The sequence below is a fragment of the Danio aesculapii genome, chromosome 17, assembly GCF_903798145.1.
Source record: "Danio aesculapii chromosome 17, fDanAes4.1, whole genome shotgun sequence".
Taxonomy (NCBI): domain Eukaryota; kingdom Metazoa; phylum Chordata; class Actinopteri; order Cypriniformes; family Danionidae; genus Danio; species Danio aesculapii.
Genome location: NC_079451.1, coordinates 34789 through 52500, shown reverse-complemented (window position 1 = coordinate 52500; position 17712 = coordinate 34789). Strand labels below are relative to the sequence as shown.

General features: G+C 45.0%; 2 protein-coding genes across 5 annotated transcripts in view; one reads left to right on the top strand and one right to left on the bottom strand.

The window, feature by feature from the left end:
- Positions 1-7357, top strand: part of ttc8 (tetratricopeptide repeat domain 8) — an 8111-nt gene extending 754 nt beyond the window's left edge. Inside the window, exons 2-14 of one of the 2 annotated variants that reach the window (XM_056477054.1) lie at positions 87-207; positions 288-351; positions 899-1058; positions 2382-2471; positions 3419-3463; positions 3581-3666; positions 3878-3965; positions 4108-4218; positions 4649-4788; positions 4984-5158; positions 5538-5660; positions 5973-6056; positions 6292-7357. In XM_056477054.1, the coding sequence (XP_056333029.1) occupies positions 87-207; positions 288-351; positions 899-1058; positions 2382-2471; positions 3419-3463; positions 3581-3666; positions 3878-3965; positions 4108-4218; positions 4649-4788; positions 4984-5158; positions 5538-5660; positions 5973-6056; positions 6292-6408 (1404 nt within the window). In that variant the 3' untranslated portion in view covers positions 6409-7357. Of the gene's footprint in view, positions 1-86; positions 208-287; positions 352-898; positions 1059-2381; positions 2472-3418; positions 3667-3877; positions 3966-4107; positions 4219-4648; positions 4789-4983; positions 5159-5537; positions 5661-5972; positions 6057-6291 lie in introns of both variants that reach the window. The other variant, XM_056477053.1, reaches the window with a different exon arrangement.
- Positions 7358-7719: 362 nt separating this feature from the next.
- Positions 7720-17711, bottom strand: unm_sa911 (un-named sa911). 3 transcript variants are annotated; one of them, XM_056477051.1, is made up of 11 exons: positions 17520-17711; positions 16939-17114; positions 16715-16842; positions 15001-15110; positions 13283-13473; positions 12652-12894; positions 11410-11690; positions 10713-10925; positions 10451-10553; positions 8946-9412; positions 7720-8850 (listed from the first exon to the last, which is right to left on the bottom strand). In XM_056477051.1, exons 2-10 carry the CDS (start codon positions 17111-17113, stop codon positions 8967-8969), a joined length of 1890 nt encoding a protein of 629 aa, XP_056333026.1. In that variant the 5' UTR covers position 17114; positions 17520-17711; the 3' UTR covers positions 7720-8850; positions 8946-8966. The 3 variants fall into 3 exon arrangements, with proteins under 3 accessions (XP_056333026.1, XP_056333024.1, XP_056333025.1); XM_056477049.1 differs by having other exon boundaries at positions 16939-17120; positions 17520-17710; XM_056477050.1 differs by lacking the exon at positions 17520-17711 and adding an exon at positions 17215-17445 and having other exon boundaries at positions 16939-17120.
- Between the last annotated feature and the right edge of the window lies 1 nt (position 17712).

The following is a 17712-nucleotide window of genomic DNA, read 5'->3' as shown; positions in this document are numbered from 1 at the left end:
TGATTCAGTAGATTGATTCAGTAGATTGATTCAGTCAGTGGATCAGTAGATGGTTTTGTGTGTGTGTGTGTGTGTGTGTGTTGCAGGCGGTGTGGAGCCTGAAGACGCGTGCGCTGACGGAGATGGTGTACATTGATGAGGTGGAGGTGGAGCAGGAAGGCATTGCAGACATGATGCTGGACGAGAGCTCCATCGCTCAGGTGGCCCGTGAGTATACAGCTGCAGACAGAGAGAGAGAGAGAGTGTGTGTGTGTGTGTTCCTCCATCATGCTCTCCTGCTCCTCCAGGTCCAGGAACATCACTGAGGCGTCCCGCCACGAGTCAAGCCGGCGCCCCCACTCCAGCCGTCAGGTCAGTGTGTGTGTGTGTGTGTGTGTGTGTGTGTGTGTGTGTGTGTGTGTGTGTGTGTGTGAAGCAGAACTGGGATGTTATGGCAATTTCAGAGACTGTACGGGTCTGTCTGTGATCATATATGTTTATTGTGTGTGTGTGTGTACAGTATCGCTCTCTCAGTAATAAACATTGGAGAGAAACATCAGTTCTCTGTAGGATCACAGCATCAGCTGGGTCATCAGAGCAAAAGTCTGATTTTAATTTAATGTGAGAAGCTTGCTCTGACAGGGAATACAAATCTATTAGAAATGAACACACACACACACACACACACAGAGTTCATAGTCTGCAAATATACTCACTAACTCATACTGTGGAACAGACGTTGGTCCCGTCGCTCAGCCTGAAGTGTCCCCCCAGTGTTGATGTGCTTCTCTGTCCTCCAGAACACTGCTGGACACCACACACTGAGCCTCAGCAGACTGAATCATTAGGTGTAGATCAGTGTGTAGATGTGTGTGTTTGCATAACCTCAGTGAAGTGTGTTTATGTGTGTGTGTGTCAGGCCGATGACCCAGTCAGGTCGACCCATCACAGGGTTTGTGAGGCCCAGCACTCTGAGCGGTCGACCGGAGACCATGGAGCAGGCCATCCGGACCCCTCGCACCGCCAGCACAGCCCGGCCTGTCAGCAGCGCCTCGGGGAGATTTGTGCGCCTGGGGACGGTACCAGCATCTCCATCACACACACACACACACACACACTCATCTACACATCAGCACATACACACATTCAGGGGTTCATAGGTCATTTAGGACGTGTTTAGATTGTTGTGTTCTGGCCATGTCATGGATGACCAAGACAAATCTCCCTAAATGGGGAATAATCGAGTAAAAGCAGACAAACAGACCGAATATCCCCGTCAGTTATCAGTTTATTTAATCCGGTTAATACTTTACTCTTTAAGACATTATACCTCATGTGAAATTGCTGCTTTACAGATCAGCAGGGCCAAACATGCAGATAATTTTTTGTCACATATACACTCACCGGCCACTTTATTAGGTACACCTTACTAGTACCGGTTCGGACCCCCTTTTGCCTTCAGATCTGCCTTAATCCGTGGTGTCAGAGACTCAACAAGCTACTGGAAATATTCCTCAGAGATTTTGCTCCGTATTGACATGATAGCATCACACAGTTGCTGCAGATTTGTCGGCTGCACATCCATGATGTGCCAAATTGTGAGTCGAGCATCCGAATGTGGCAGCAGAAATGGAGACTCATCAGACCAGGCAACGTTTCTCCAATCTTCTATTGTCCAGTTTTGGTGAGCCTGTGTGAATTGTAGCCTCAGTTTCCTGTTCTTAGCTGACAGGAGCGGCACCCGGTGTGGTCTTCTGCTGCTGTAGCCCATCCGCCTCAAGGTTGGACGTGTTGTGTGTTCAGAGATGCTCTTCTGCAGACCTCGGTTGTAACGAGTGCTTATTTGAGTTACTGTTGCCTTTCTATCAGCTGGAACCAGTCTGGCCATTCTCCTCTGACCTCTGGCATCAACAAGGCATTTGTGCCCACAGAACTGCCGCTCACTGGATATTTCCTCTTTATCATTCTCTGTAAACCCTAGAGATGGTTGTGTGTGAAAATCCCAGTAGATCAGCAGTTTCTGAAATACTCAGAGCAGCCCGACTGGCAGCAACAACCATGCCACGTTCAGCGTCTCTTAAATCCCCTTTCTTCCCCATTCTGATGCTCGCTTTGACCTGCAGCAGATCGTCTTGACCATGTCTACATGCCTAAATGCAGTGAGCTGCTGCCATGTGATTAGCTGATTAGAGTGTGCTAACGAGCAGTTGGACAGGTGTACCTAATAAAGTGGCCGGTGAGTGTGTGTGTGTGTGTGGGTGTGTGTATATATATATATGATTATAGGTCATAAATGAGAGGCACATTGGCAGTCTGACTGTAGGTCTATGGGCTGTTTAGTGTGTTGTTGATGATGTGTTGTGTGTGTGTGCGCTTGTGTGTGTGTGTGTGTTCCCCCCCAGGCCTCCATGCTGACCCATCCAGACGGACCGTTCATCAACCTCTCCAGATTAAACCTGGCCAAGTATGCCAAGAGACCCAACCTGTGCAAGGTATTCCTCCCTTACTGGAAAACATTCATCAGAATCATCATCAGATGTTGGTTTTGAAGAACACTTTATAATAAGCCTATTGTGCTCTGAAAGCGTGTGTTTATTTAATATAAAATACAGTCAGAACAGTGAAATATGACTGTAAATGCAGTATAAATTCAATAACGCTTGAATGTAGTTTTAAATGTAATGTATTGTTGTGGATTAAAGCTGGATTATCAGCATGATCAGTCTTCAGTGTCACACAACCCTTCAGACATTAGAGCATCACCATCTGCTCATGAAGAAACATTTATTGTTTCTATTATTATTTGTTGTTAGTTTGGGAAACTGATACAGAACCATTCAGAAGTACCATTAAATATGTGTTTACTTTAACTCTATCTCAATAAACTGGCTGAGAGTGAAAGTAAATCTATTTATAATGTAACCAAAAGAGTGCAAATTAAAGCTCTTATTCTGAACTTTCTTCTTTATCCAAGAATCCTAACAGTGAAGTGCATCACAGTTTCCACCAGCCGATGAAGCCAGAGTAATGTTCAGTCCCTGATAACTGTGAGAGTCATCACTACTGATTTTGTACCAGTAACAGCAGAAGGATCCTGAACACTGAAGACTGCAGTGATGAAGAGGAAAATCAGCTTTAAGCCACATGATTAGATTAGATCAGAAACGTCTTCACACTCAATAAGAAGACAGATATTTAAACTGTGATAATTAAACTTCACTACTTCACCATCTGTACTGATCAGATCAGTGAAGAGAGCAGAATGGCCTGCTATTAAAACATGAACACATCGTACTGTTTCTGAGCTAGTGTGGTATTGGTGATCTGCTGATTGATATAGTCATCATGTTTATATTAAACTAATGCCATGCGTCTGTCTGTCTGTCTGTCTGTCTGTCTGTCTGTCTGTCTGTGTCTGTCTGTCTGTCTCCTCCATCAGACCCTGTTCGAGTACATCTTTCATCACGAAAACGATGTCAAATGTGTGAGTATTGTATTCCTGATGTGCTTTCAGCTGATCTCTGAGCAGTGGATCAGGCTCTACATCTGCTGTGTGTGTGTGTGTGTGTGTGTGTGTGTGTGTGTGTGTGCGTGCGAGCAGGCTTTGGATCTGGCGGCTCTGGCCACTGAGCATGCTCAGTTCAAAGACTGGTGGTGGAAGGTTCAGCTGGGGAAGTGCTACTACAGGTAATACACTGCTCATAGCTGTTCACAGGCGTGTGTGTGTGTGTGTGTGCGTGCGTGCGTGCGTGCGTGCGTGCGTGCGTGCGTGCGTGCGTGCGTGTGTGTGTGCATGTGCGCAGACTGATTGGTCGTGCCTTTCGGTCTTCTGGTCTACTGATAATCACTTTAAATAATCAAATTACAGTTCTAACCCAGAGACTGCTGATGTTCGCAGGCTGGGTTTGCTCCGTGAAGCAGAGAAGCAGTTCAGGTCAGCTCTCACTCAGCAGGAGTTTGTGGACACACACCTGTACCTGGCCAAGGTATGAGTCCACACACACACACACACACACACACACACACAGCAGAACAGAAATTCACACACCAGTGTTCGTCTATCTCTCTCTAACCATTCCTAATAAGTGTGTGCGTGCACGTTTGTGTGTGTGTGTGTGTGTGTTGCAGGTGTATCAGCGTCTGGATCAGCCCATCACTGCCCTCACTGTGTTCAAGCAGGGTCTGGATCATTTCCCTGCTGAGGTCACGCTGCTGACAGGCATCGCTCGTATACATGAGGTGTGTGTGTGTGTGTGTGTGTTACACACGTCTGCACATTCAATCATACAGTACAATAATAATGAGATCACAGGCACTGCACAGTCATCACTTCAGCAGGGACACATCACAGTCTGAGCATGCGCTATACTCACAGTGTAGAGTCTGGGTTAGAGCGGAGCAGGAGACACACACACACACACACACACACACACACACACACACACACACACACACACACACACAGCGCATTTGTGGAGTTTCACCACAGTAGAGTGAATGTTTGTGACTGCATGAGCAACCCATTACCACAGCTCTAGTATGGTGAAACTCCACAAATGTGTGTGTGTGTGTGTGTGTGTGTCTCCTGCTCCGCTCTAACCCAGAGCGGATGCTCAGACTGTGATGTATGGATGCTCCAGACTGATGATGATGCGCTGGTCTGCTTCAGGAGATGAACAACATGAGCTCGGCCACAGAGTACTACAGAGAGGTGCTGAAGCAGGACAACACACACGTGGAGGCCATCGCCTGCATCGGCAGCACACACTTCTACACCGACCAGCCGGAGATCGCCCTGCGCTTCTACAGGTCACACACACTCGCACTGAGCCACGCTCACACTCAAACACTGCTTTCACACACTCACTGCGGCTCAGTCAGCACACAGAGGGCGTTCATCAGCAGATGGTGTGCACTAATATAATATAATATAATATAATTCACTGTGTGTGTGTGTGTGTGTGTGTGTGTGTGTGTGTGTGTGTGTGCGCGCGCTGTGTGCAGGCGTCTCCTGCAGATGGGCGTCTTTAACTGCCAGCTCTACAATAACCTGGGCCTGTGCTGCTTCTATGCGCAGCAGTATGACATGAGCCTGTCCTGCCTGGAGAGGGCGCTGGCGCTGGTGTCCGGAGACGAGGAGCAGGCCGACGTCTGGTACAACCTGGGCCACGTAGCGGTGGTGAGGGCTAGCATGCTACAACACACACCTCACAGCAGCGCAGACCCAGCATGAGTGCCTACACTCGGAAAAAACACAGTCTGAGGGAAATCTACATGTGCATGTGTGTATGCTGCTACCACATGGTGTTATTCTTTAGGGGAACGATTCATCTGTAAAGCTGATCCACTGAGAAAACTCTTTTAATAGTCTTCAGTCTTCAGTATTTAAATTCAGTAGTGCAAAAAGAAAGCCCCGCCCCTACTCAATATTCAGTTTGTTGTACAAGAAAGCCCCGCCCCTACTCAATATTCAGTTTGTTGTACAAGAAAGCCCCGCCCCTACTCAATATTCAGTTTCAGTGCTGTGTGACTCAGTGTGTGTGTGTGTGTGTGCGCAGGGCATCGGGGACCTGACTCTGGCCTACCAGTGCTTCAAACTCTCTCTGGCCTTCAACAACAACCATGGAGAAGCTTATAATAACCTGGCTGTGCTGGAGCTGCGCAAGGGCCACATTGAGCAGGTCAGTGCACTACATCTCCCACAATGCATCACGGCGGTGGTTTAAACCAGTCTCATTTATAAATGTGGAGTACGCTCAAAACTGACATAAACCTGCGCACGGTGCACATTGTGATTTATGAACACACACACACACACACACACACATGCGCACACCTGATGCAGGTGAACTCTGATAAACATGTTTAACTTCACTTTATATCATCATATGAGCCCTAATCACTAATAAACAACACACAACTGATTCTGCTGTACGTCTGCTTACACCTTGCTGCTGTCTTTCATTGGTGTGTGTGTGTGTGTGTGTGTGCAGGCGAAGGCGTTCCTGCAGACGGCCGCTTCACTGTCTCCACACATGTATGAGCCGCACTACAACTACGCCACACTCTCTGATAAGGTACATCTGTGTGTGTGTGTGTGTGTGTGTGTGTGTGTGTTTATGAGAGAGAGATGGTGTGTGTGCCTGTGTGTGTACATACATGTGGTTTTGCATGATGTGTGATTTTTTTTTGTTTTTGTTTGAATGTGTCTGAGTGAGTGTGTGTGTGTGTGAGCTGCTGGTCACATGCATGTGTTTTCCTCTAAGTCTCTGTGTGTGTGTGTGTGTGTGTGTGTGTGTGTGTTCTGCTCAGGTTGGTGATCTGCAGAGCAGTTTTACAGCCGCTCAGAAGTCTGAGGACGCTTTTCCAGAGCATGTGGACACACAGCAGATCCTGAGGAGCCTGAGACAACACTTCAGCTCACTGTAGACACACACACACACACACACACACACACACACACACACACACGCTGTAGCTGATCTAGGCTCAGCTGTGAGGAACAGCTGGGCTCATTATAGGTGTGTTGCTCCAGCTCTTCAGCACACACTGTAGATGCGCAGACGCATGTGTTGTGGGAGTTCAGTGTTGTCTCTGTGTGATTGGCTTTATCAGCACACTGACGTCATCAGTCCTGAGTCCAGCAGTGAGCTTCAGTAAATGACCATCATTACTCTACATGCTGTCTCCCCTGTCTGCATACAGATGACAGACACACACTCAGAAGACTATTGAAGACTCAGAACAACAGAAGACAATGACGATCAGACACACGCAGACTCATCATGACTATATATATAATGAGAGGGAGGGAGAGAGCTTTCACAGCTTTAAGACGCTTCATTCAGAGAGGTTTGTTAGTGGATTTTGATGCATTTGTGGATGTTTTTATCATCGTTTTCCAAATCAATCAGTTCTTCTGCATTCAGTGTGATTATCATATTAGTTTCAGCAGTTTCATCTCTCCATAATGACTGAACACTGATCATCTACAGCTATGGGTTAGGAACTGAGATATGCGCATATTTAATTATCCTCATAGTGAAATATAGCTGGAATAATGACTGATCACAGGTGAAGGAGGAGTGTATTTCTGTTGGACTGTTGGTGTACGAGACTGATTTATTCCACTCATCTTGATGAATGTATTCCTGAGACCTTTTAAAATCTGAATTCAAATGTCCTATAAAATATAACGAATGTAAATCTGTTAGTCTTGATTAGCTACAGGTCGATGATGTCATCATCACGCCAATACGGGGAATCTCCCACCTGTACAGGTCAGTTCATCTGGAATCAGCCCTGCTGCAGGTCTCGGAGCTGGAGAGTCCCTCTCTTCTCTTTAACAGTGGATATATTAAATTCTTGTATTAAATAAGACGTGAGTGTTTAATAGTTCCTGCGTCTCCTGCTGACAGTAATGAGGGAGAGGATCCTGTGTGCTTTATAGTGGATTTTCCCCTCAGTAACTCGGTCTGGCTCAGGATTCCTGGCCTTCAGACAGCTGATCAGAATAACCTGCCAGTTTCTACACGGATTACTTCAGCTGAATCTGTGTTTATCAGTCTGAGAAGTGTTTAATCAGGGAAATCAGGCACATTAACACAGTTTATTATTATAAATCAGGTGTGTGTTTCTCCTCATCTCTGAACACTGCTGTGTGCACACATTATTCACCTTAAATACCTGTTAGTGTCTCTGTATGTACATCCAGTGTTCAGCAGTAATGAGCACAGCCCCTTCTGAAAATCTGCAGTTTTATTCATTACTCAGGAAATATAGACAACTAAACATGTTATTAAACAGTTATATTGATTAAAATAAGAGTTTCCCCACCGAATATCTGTAGAAGAGCGATAATACATTTAGATATATACACACACACACACACACACATTTACACACACACGCACACACATTTACACACACACACACACACACACACACACACATTTACACACACACACCATACACATTTACACACACACACACGCATACACACACACACGCACACATTTACACACACACGCACACACACACACGCACACACACACACACATTTACACACACACACACACACACACACACACATTTACACACACACACATTTACACACACACACACACACATTTACACACACACACACACACACACACACACACACACATTTACACACACACGCACACACACACACACACACACACACGAGTTATGGAAAAAGCATCTCACAGTGAAAATATCCCACATCTTCATCAGTCTTCTGGTTCAGTTGTTGAATTAAGTAAACATACGAGCGTTCTTTCCTTCTCTCTGAGCTCTTTATTAGTGTACGGTGTCGTTTATTTCATTTAGTTGGCAGACGGCTGGAATCGGAGCACTCGAGAGATGAACCCCACAGAAGACTGGAATAATGAGCTGATGTCCTCCTCCACCTGTGCAATGTGTGTATGAGCTAATGAACGAATCACTCCCTGAGTCAACTCATCCATCCAGAGTCACATTATAGATTCATTCAAGAACAACCCAACACTAGACTCAAAGGATGAGGCTGATGTTTTACTCATTAAAATATGAGGTTAACCTGTCTAAGCAGACTGTACGTGCATAAACTACTTAGAGATCATGTGGAGTTATAGAGGAGAGAGGGCCTGAGTAACAGACAAGGTCTCGCAGGAGCTGAATGAGAAGGAGAACACGTGATGAAGCTGTCGAGTATATGATATACTGTATGGAGGGTTGAACCAAGCTCTGGTCATGCTTGATGAATGTGAACCGATGTTAAAGCAGAAGGAGAGAGGATATCAACAACAGGTTCAGGCAGAGATGCTGCTGGACTCTCCTCAAACGTCTCCGTTGTAGTTGAAGAATCTCCTGAAATCAAACCATCAGACCTGCATGATCACTGAAGGCTGAAAACACCACTCTAAGCTTGGTAAGGAGTAAGTGAAGGCAGGGTAGCTGATTACCGTGTGCAGTGTCCCGTGCGTCTACATGATGGAGCAGAGCAGTCCAGACCCTCCGCCGCTGCTCCTCTGGATCTCCTGCATCTGCTGTCGGTGCTGCTCCATCATCATCTTCATCTGCTCCTCATGTCTGCGGTTGGTGTTCTCCATCAGCTCCTTCAGCTCTCGGCTTCTGCTGTTCTCCGCATCAGACGCCTGCTTCCTGAACTCCTCCATCTCCTGCTTCATCAGATCCGCTTTATCCTGGAAGCCCTTCTCCATCAGCGCCGCCTGCTCCTTCAGCTTGCTGTCCAGCGCCCGCTGCGCCTCCGCCCGCTGCTGCTCCAGCTCCTGCTCCATCTTCAGCTTCATCTGCTGCATCCGCTCGGCATTACTCCTCTGCTCCACCTCCATCCTCTCCTTCAGCTGTCTCTGCGTCTCCTCTTTAGCTTTAACCTCCTGCTCCAGCAGAACCGCTCTCTCCGTCTCCTCTGGACACACACAGGCTGTTACTCACCTCTTCATGACGTCTGCAGTGTACACACATGACTGTGGAGGCGTAATCTCAGTCTCATTTTAAAGAGGACAGACGTCAGAATGTAGATGAAGGGAAAACAACAGTTCAATAAAAACTGAAGCTGTGTGTGTTTATGTGTGTGAAAATAATACAATTATTGTCTATTCTATTACATTACATAAAATATGAGTTTTACAAACGCTGTTTTAGCCTCAACTTGACTGAAAGCTAATTATCTGAACAGATTAGACTCTAAATGTGAAGTTGACTTATCCCAGATAATGAGATTTCGATTATCCGCAGTACCAGAAATGACCAGCAGGTGACCTCCAGTTTACTTTGGTGACCATACGAGAGCGTCTGCAGTGCTTTGAGGAATATGAGCTGCATGTTTGTCATATTGTACACTATATTTGTGAAGTAGACATCAAATTCTTTAGTAGTATGGGCAGTTTGGTGATATTTGAGTTGAATTTAACCTCAAAATACTTACTTTTACATGTGGATTGCTGTAGCAAAGTAATGCTTTACGACTCTGATGAGTATCTTTGTTGCAAATTACCAGCTGTTGCTCAGTAATATCTATCAAACATCAGTCACCAGATGTGGAAACTAGAGACTTTAAGCTGTTAAATGATATATAGTTTGTCATGACGACTGCTTTATGTTTAGACTATAATATTATGGTTTATAAATGTAGCCGTGAATGGTCGCTCAGTGTGAGAGTAAAGGAGTTAAATCTGTGGTAAAACGTGTTCAGAAGTGTTAGATCTTTCAATGATGCATAGTTCATCATGATTAGATCAGGATTTAACTGCAAATCAGTGCTGAAATCATGAGGGTAAGGGCTTAATATCTTGTTTTCTGTGCACAAAAACCTTCATTTTTGACTGAAGAGAGAGAAATACGAGTCAGTTAGAGAGTAAATGATCAGGAAATGTTTCCTCCGCAGCTGAACTAGTCCTTTAAGAGCTCGTGGAAATGTAGGATAATAAAGGGTTAAACATCTCACCCTTAATCTTCTTCTCCTTCTCGCTCAGTTTTCTGTCCGCCTGCAGAATGGCTTTAGAGTCCACAGATTTCAGCTTCAGAAACTCCTGTAAGACCACTTCAGCCTGCGCAGACAGTCACACAACACACACGAGAGGACTCTAGCTGTGCTTATATACACGTATGTTATTGTGCATTTTGGATTATGGCATTAAAATGCTTGATGGAAACACCAGATTAAAATGATAAAAACTATGCACACAACGTTTATCTGCTTCACAGACCTTGACTTCTTTCTTCACCAGGCTGTTGTACTTCTTCACGATGTCCTCCAGGTCTCTGCAGAACACGTCGTAGCCTCCAGGTTTGGCGTAGAAGCCTTGCTTGTGTTTCTCCGTCATCGTGGCCGAGAGAGACAGCAGGAGATTCTCACATTTCTTGACTGAAGCCTGATCATTCTCACGCAGATACGCATCGAACAGCTTATTGATTTCCTCCTGAAAACACACAAGCCGCATGTTAGATCTGTGCAGGTCTCACACATCACATGCAGATGGCACACTTATCTGGACTCTGATTGGTTTAAATGTACAGGATTTCTGACCGTCCAGTGTGCAGCAATGTTAACCCGTTTGATCAGATATTGACGACAGTGCTCATTAAAGGTGCTCAGGTGCGTTCAAACCTTTAACACTGGATCTACCAGAGTTCTACAACTACTATTTAATTAAGTCATCACCTGTAAACATACGATCAGCCTTTAAGTGTATAGTTAGGTGACTAACAGCAGACCATCTGTGAATAATCCAATAATAGACTGTTTGTCATTATATTAAAGGTTTTTGATTGACTCAACATCTGCATGTTCAGAAAATAAAAGCTCAGACGCAGACTTGTTGATCTGGTGTTCAGGTCAGCAGAACAGCCTGCTGGAATTAAAGAGTGGTCAGATCTCCTGAAAGCCGATGCTTCATGCTGTACCTCCAGGGCCTTCAGGTGTTTCCCATCGCTGTCTCTGAATGATCGGGCCATGAAGGTTTGTGTGGCCATCTGACTGAGTCTCTGGTGCTCTGCGGAGACCTGCTCCAGCTCCAGAGGGAAGGCTCTCTTCTTCTCCTCCATTCCCCCCTGGTACACCTGCAGAGCCTCCTGCAGCGCCGCCTGGTTCTCTATCTGGGCCAGCGCCACCACTGCGTTCTCCAGACACGGCACCGCCCCGCTGGAGATGGTGTTCACGTACAGCTCCACTAGATGACCCAGAACTGCAGGAGGGAGAGAGGCAAACACAACAGAAGGAGAGATCTCTGTGAACATGAGTCTGCCTTCAGATCATCAGACCATCCAGCTGTGCAGAGTTTAGTTCAGCCCTGCTTCAACACAGTAAAGCTGCGGTCACAGTACCGTCTGCGCATGCGGAAATCTGGAGGATGGGGCAGAATAAAACAAAAGAGTTAGCGGTCAACCTTCTAGCGGTCTTACGCCGTGTCGTAGCACCGCAACACTCGATAAACCCTCTCTTCCTTGTTAAAAGGAGTTTCGTGCTAACCATCTGCGACGGCGACTCTCAAAGTGTCTCTTTTCCATGACGCTGTGACAACAGCAGCATCACCTACTCTATCAGATGACCTCAGGTGATGATTAAGTGCTGTATTCAGCACTAAATGCTAACGGTGTGAGTTATTGCCTTTCTGAAAGCAGCAGCAGATAGTTCACCTCAGATCTCAGGAATAAAGTCAGAACTGATTCAGTATAAACCAGCATCAGTCCCTCAGACTCTGTTCTTTTAATAATGTAAAGAGGTTAAATAATTAGATTTACATTGGAAAGATGTACTAATTAGAATATAACCCAGTCCGTTGTGTTGGCAGTACAGTGGCTGCTATGTAAATGGATATAGTATTTAAATGTTTCTGTCGTGTGTGTTTGCTGCAGACAGACAGATTGCCTGTGGCTGGAATCTTGTCATGGTGTGTGTATTTAGGAGGCCATATGAGACCTGCAATCACAAGATGTGATTCCTCAGGTGAGAGGTCACCAAGCTGGAGCTTCCAGGCTGCTGCATGCGCATGAATGGAGGTCAATGTGGTGAAAGTGCAGTGTGACCGCGGCTTTACCTGTACACTTCAAACTAGCCTGAAAGACTGGATGAGTTTGATCAGGTGTGTTAAATCAGGGTTAAAGCTCAACTCTGCAGGTCTGTGGTCAGCTCTGCTCCAGAATCACCTCTGCCGGTGACCGTGTGTCCGTCTTTCAGCCGCTTCACTTCACTCTTCTCATAGACACACGTGCAAAAGCGTTTGCTGACCTCCTGAAACTCAGGGCAAAGGTCAGCAGGACCCAGACGCTCCAGCATGGACATCTTCTCCGGCGTGGTTGGAAAGGGGAAAGTAAAGCAGGTTCTGGAGGGGAAGAAGTTCTTGATGCACTCCCGGGGAAGGTTGAACTCCATCACTTTTTTTGAAGTGCCTACAACAGAAGAACACATGCGGTAGAGCTTCTCGGATCTGGAGATCAATGAATATAATCTGCTGTTTTACTCCACTGAACTCCATATAACAGACAGAAACTCTTCAGCACAGGCCGATCTAAAGGCTTAATGCTGACAACTGATGATCAACAGCAGAAATGACACACACTGACCCTCTTAATCCAACAGGGAAAACCAGCAACACTCAAAAATGCTGGATTATATGCTGACATGGCTTCAATAAATGTGATTATAATGGAAGTCAATGGGGCAAAAACAGCACGACATCTCCAAAAGAGAGCCAATCTGATCAATACACAAGGCTTAATGTTGTCAGAAGAGCTCATTGTGAAAGTGTTGATGCAGGATCTGCCTTGCTGTGTTTACCGTGTTTCAGCTTGAGAGCGAACTCCAGGTATTGATCCTCTGTTGCGTCTTCACCGTCGATCTTCAGCTCCAGGCTGAAGTCCCGCACCGCCCAGATGAAGCTCGGGAAGAACTTGACAAACTCTGTTGAATTATCCACATCTTCGTTTGGGGATTTGACCTTGATGCACTCTGTTAGTTCAGTGACATATCTGACCTCTTGTTCAGGTATAAACACAGCGAGTGTCTAACTAATCAATCAGCAGTCACTAGAGGCCATGAAGTGATCATCTTGATTGATACTGATGTGTTTTTAAGTGCATTAGCACAATTGTTATAGTTACGGCGACATATGCACAGTGGCATGAACACAACAGTTTGACGTCGAGGTCTTTATATCAGACTCATGCCGGTTCGTTTATAAATGGTCAGTCCTGTCGGGGTCGGATCCCAATATATATTATATCTTATATAGTAAATATTTTATATCCCAAATCAATCAGGCTCGGAGAACACCCAGTCCACTAGTGATCAGTCAGCGGCATTGCGTGTGTTTTGTAACCTTTAAAATGAGGATGGGATGTCAGCAGGTAATAATGTGTTAAAACATTACCTCAGCTGCAGAAGCAGAGCTCGGGGTCATTTTCAGCAGTGGTCAGATAAAGAAGCTTGATGCTAATACTAATGCGGCAGTCGTTGGCTTGGTAAACAGTGATATGATCAGATGTTTCTGTCTTTTGGACTCTTTTTCTGATATTGACATAGTCGAATCACAGTCGTGGAGAAGCCGTCTGACAGTGGCTAAGCCAGAAAGCTCAATAGAAAACTCATTAATGGCAGTTTGTGTGGATATGTGCCGACCGGCTGCAGTCAGACCTCTGTCTCGAGCCGGGTTCAGGTCCACATCACATCTGGTATTTAAAGCATATCTCTGATCTGTACGGGTTGGGGTCTCATTTTCAAATGGGTCCATGCAGCACATTTACAGGTCTCTTCGGGCTCCGGTCTGAATTTTAGGACATGTGAAGACCTGTACCTACGCTCAGGGTTTCTCAGCTCTTCTCTGCTTTTCAGATCTTTGAGTTGAAACCAGATCAATGCTTAATCCCACACTAATTATGCATTTCTGACAATTTCTCTTTTAAAAAGGCTGCAGTTAATCTGTTGAGAGCCCTGTTCATATTATATTTCTATTGAATGTAAGTCACTACATCATTGTTGTGGCACATTTTCTATTTGATACTGTGTTATGTTGTTGAAAAATACTCTAGTTTAGTTTAGGGTGTTCGGTTGAGGAACCTAAAGGTGGAACTGTACAAATATAGTCGACATTTGAAGTGGATCATCACCTTTCATCACAGATGTCTGAAGACGAGACAACAAGCCCATTCATGTGTTAGGACAAACAAACTGTTTTGATCCACTTCAGATGTTGACTACTGTAGTCGGCCATTTGTTTAAATTATTTAAAGTCAAAACTGATGGTAACTGTACAATTATCAACAGGGAAACATCAACTGTAACTACAGCTAAACCCCAATCAATATTTTATTAAAATGGTGGTCAGCTCTTAAACCGTCCCTGCCACTTTCTCTTTCTGTTCTCCATTTCTGTTCTCCATTTCTGAGAAGCAAAACGTTTCCTCATAACACTCTCATGTGACAGTAAATCTTTGCTTTGAGCATGGCTGTGACTGTAATGCAGTGTTTGTGTATGTAGAGCAGTGTTCTTCAGGATACTGGAGCTCCTCGATGGCCTTGTTGTCGATGGTTCCTCTGCTGTTGAACACCAGAGTGCTGCTCAGCAGAACGGCCAGACTGAAGATGTTGGTGTCGTGCTTCGAGTCGCCCTGAGGAGGAAAACATGTAGAATAATGATCTGGAAATAGCCTTTAGTGTGTTTACAGTTTACTTTCGTTTCATATGTAGGGATGGATGTTGCTCAGAGTAGAATGTGCCCTGTAATACAACAACAAGACCTCTGGAATCTGAAGAAAAGGTCCAGGATAGACTTTGGCACATTCCTGTCCTTCTCCTGGAACTTCCCTTCCCCTCTGGTATTGATAAATACTCAGGTGTAACTGGAAATGAGGGTTTGTTCACTGTCTTTGATAACCTTTGATTAAATCCCAACAGATGAGTAAATCTTTAAGCCACTGGTTAACTTTATCAAAAGAACCATTCATTGCTCTCATGGGGTATTTAAAGAGAAGGACGAAACGTCTTGGGGTTGCAAGTCTGTATTCAGACTCTCAATCTCAACACTGTGTAATTTGCACCTCTGTCTATACTCTTAGATTCATCTTTGAGTAACTGATGTTGTGAATTTACTCCTGAATTGTCTTTGATCGGTTGATTCTGTAATTGGCATGATACACATTATATATTGTGTATATTCTGCAGAGTCTGCGCTTCCATTATGTTGTGACATGATTTTATCGATTTTTAAGGCTCATTTGACTGTACGGAGCAGTGTGGCTCGTCAGCATGAAGACCTTTTAATAATTTAATCACTGATATTAGCAAGTTGTATGGAAATGACCAAATGAACTACTCTTTTAGTACGAGTGACCAGGAGGCAACCGGACTAGTTGTGTATTAGTTAACCCTACATCCTCTGACTAACTTCATAGTGTTGAGATAAAGTCCGTGAGAAGCATCAATTGGTCCCTAATGAATGTACTATTAAGAATACAGGACCCAAGAAAACATCTGAATCTACATCATATCACAGCTAATAATGTGATCAGCTAAAAACATGAGCGCTAAAAGTGGAATAAACGAAACTGGAGTCAGATTAAATTATTCGGAAATTCAGATTGAACTTGGAGTTGAAAACAAATCTAAATAAATTGTAGTAAATAACACAACTCTTGCTCTAGAAAAGGCTTACACGCATTCAACCTTCAACCTAGGCATGGGCTGGTGTAAGATTCTGACGGTATGATAACCCTGGATAAAAATATCCCGGTTTCACGATTTGACGGTATTGTGATCACTGCTATAAGATATATTCTGTTTAAATGTCCGGGTAAAAACAACAACTGTTTCTCCTCTTTAAACACAATATATTATACTTTGAGAAACATTTAAAGTATTTAGGAACAGTAAACATGTCAGGCTAAATAAATCAACTGAATCATTGACTCCTGCTGTCTTCATTAGTTTCAAACACATTTATTCACTATTTAAAAGGCCTCTTCGGATATCTTTTCTGCTGGAGATACTGTTGTCCTAAAAAATGTAAATAGAAAATCTTACACATCTACACAACACACATACCTTCAGAACGGTATTGCAGAAAATTTTGGCAGTTTATAAACCTTGACTTTTCCAAACCGCGGTATACCTTGAACACGGTCTTTGTCTCATGCCTACTTCAACCATTCGTCAGATTCCTGGGCTGATAGAGTGAAATCTTACACATGTCAAGATTAACAGTAATTCAGTTCACCTTGTCCACATCTCCGAGCCCCTCGGTGTCCAGCAGCAGCAGGGTGGTCTCTGCTTTAGTGGGATGGGGAACACACCACATCCAGATGCCCTTGGTCTTGGACTCAATGGTGCTGCCCAGCGCAAACCCTGACGGGAAACACACAGCACAATAATCAGCTTTACTGTGGAGGCCTCATCAGCGAAGTGTGTGTGTGTGTGTGTGTGTGTGTGTGTCTGACCCACCGCTGTGTTTTCCCGCCAGCCGGTTCATCAGGTAGGACTTCCCGGTGCGGTAGAGCCCCACCACAGCCACCACCACCACCGGCTGCTGGATCTGCTGGAGGAGCTGCAGTGCCGCCGGCTGCACACACAGCTTCCCATCGCTGGCGGTGTCTATCAGGCACACGGGGCTGTCCATGCTGACTCTGGAGAAGTCCAACCCACAGGTGTGATGTATTTAATACAGTATAACCCACTTATTATCTGACCCAACCCCTAAACACAAGCCTCACAGCAGACCTGTGGCAGATCCTGAATGCCAAGATGAGGGAATGAGCCCGGTAATCAGGATTTATAAGCACTTGGTATTACAAGAACACAAGACCTGTCCTCATAAACCACCTCAGGGTTGTAAAAACTAGGTCGTACTCATGTCATTATACACATTTCTGTCCCTTTGAACCCCCAAAACCAGTACAAACACACACACGCACACACACACGCACACGCACACACAGATCCTTATCTCACAGGCCTGTATGGACGTGCTGTGGTTTCCTATAAACTCTTGTCCTGGAGTGTGTGTTTCTCTGAGCGTTTCTTACCTTCAGCTTCAGTGGTGTTCAGTCTGGCTCCAGCTGAGCTGTGTGTGTGTGTGTGTCTCGACTCTTCCTCTAGTTCAGCAGTACAGTATGTCTGACACACAGCTGTAGTTCAGCCTCTGACTGATTTGGGGAATTTCTGCAGATCCTCCTCCTCCTGCTGCTGTTGTGTAAGCGCTGTTGCAGGAGCTCTGAG

Bases quoted from the DNA above. Each gene is read 5' to 3' on its own strand.
- unm_sa911 (XM_056477051.1), bottom strand. From the start codon at position 17,113: ATGGACAGCCCCGTGTGCCTGATAGACACCGCCAGCGATGGGAAGCTG. The intron at 13,474-15,000 runs GTATCCTGAAGA...ACAAGAGGTCAG, and splicing joins AAGGCCATCGAGGAGCTCCA to ATATGTCACTGAACTAACAG. The intron at 10,926-11,409 runs GTACAGCATGAA...GTGTGTTTTCAG, and splicing joins AACACCTGAAGGCCCTGGAG to GAGGAAATCAATAAGCTGTT.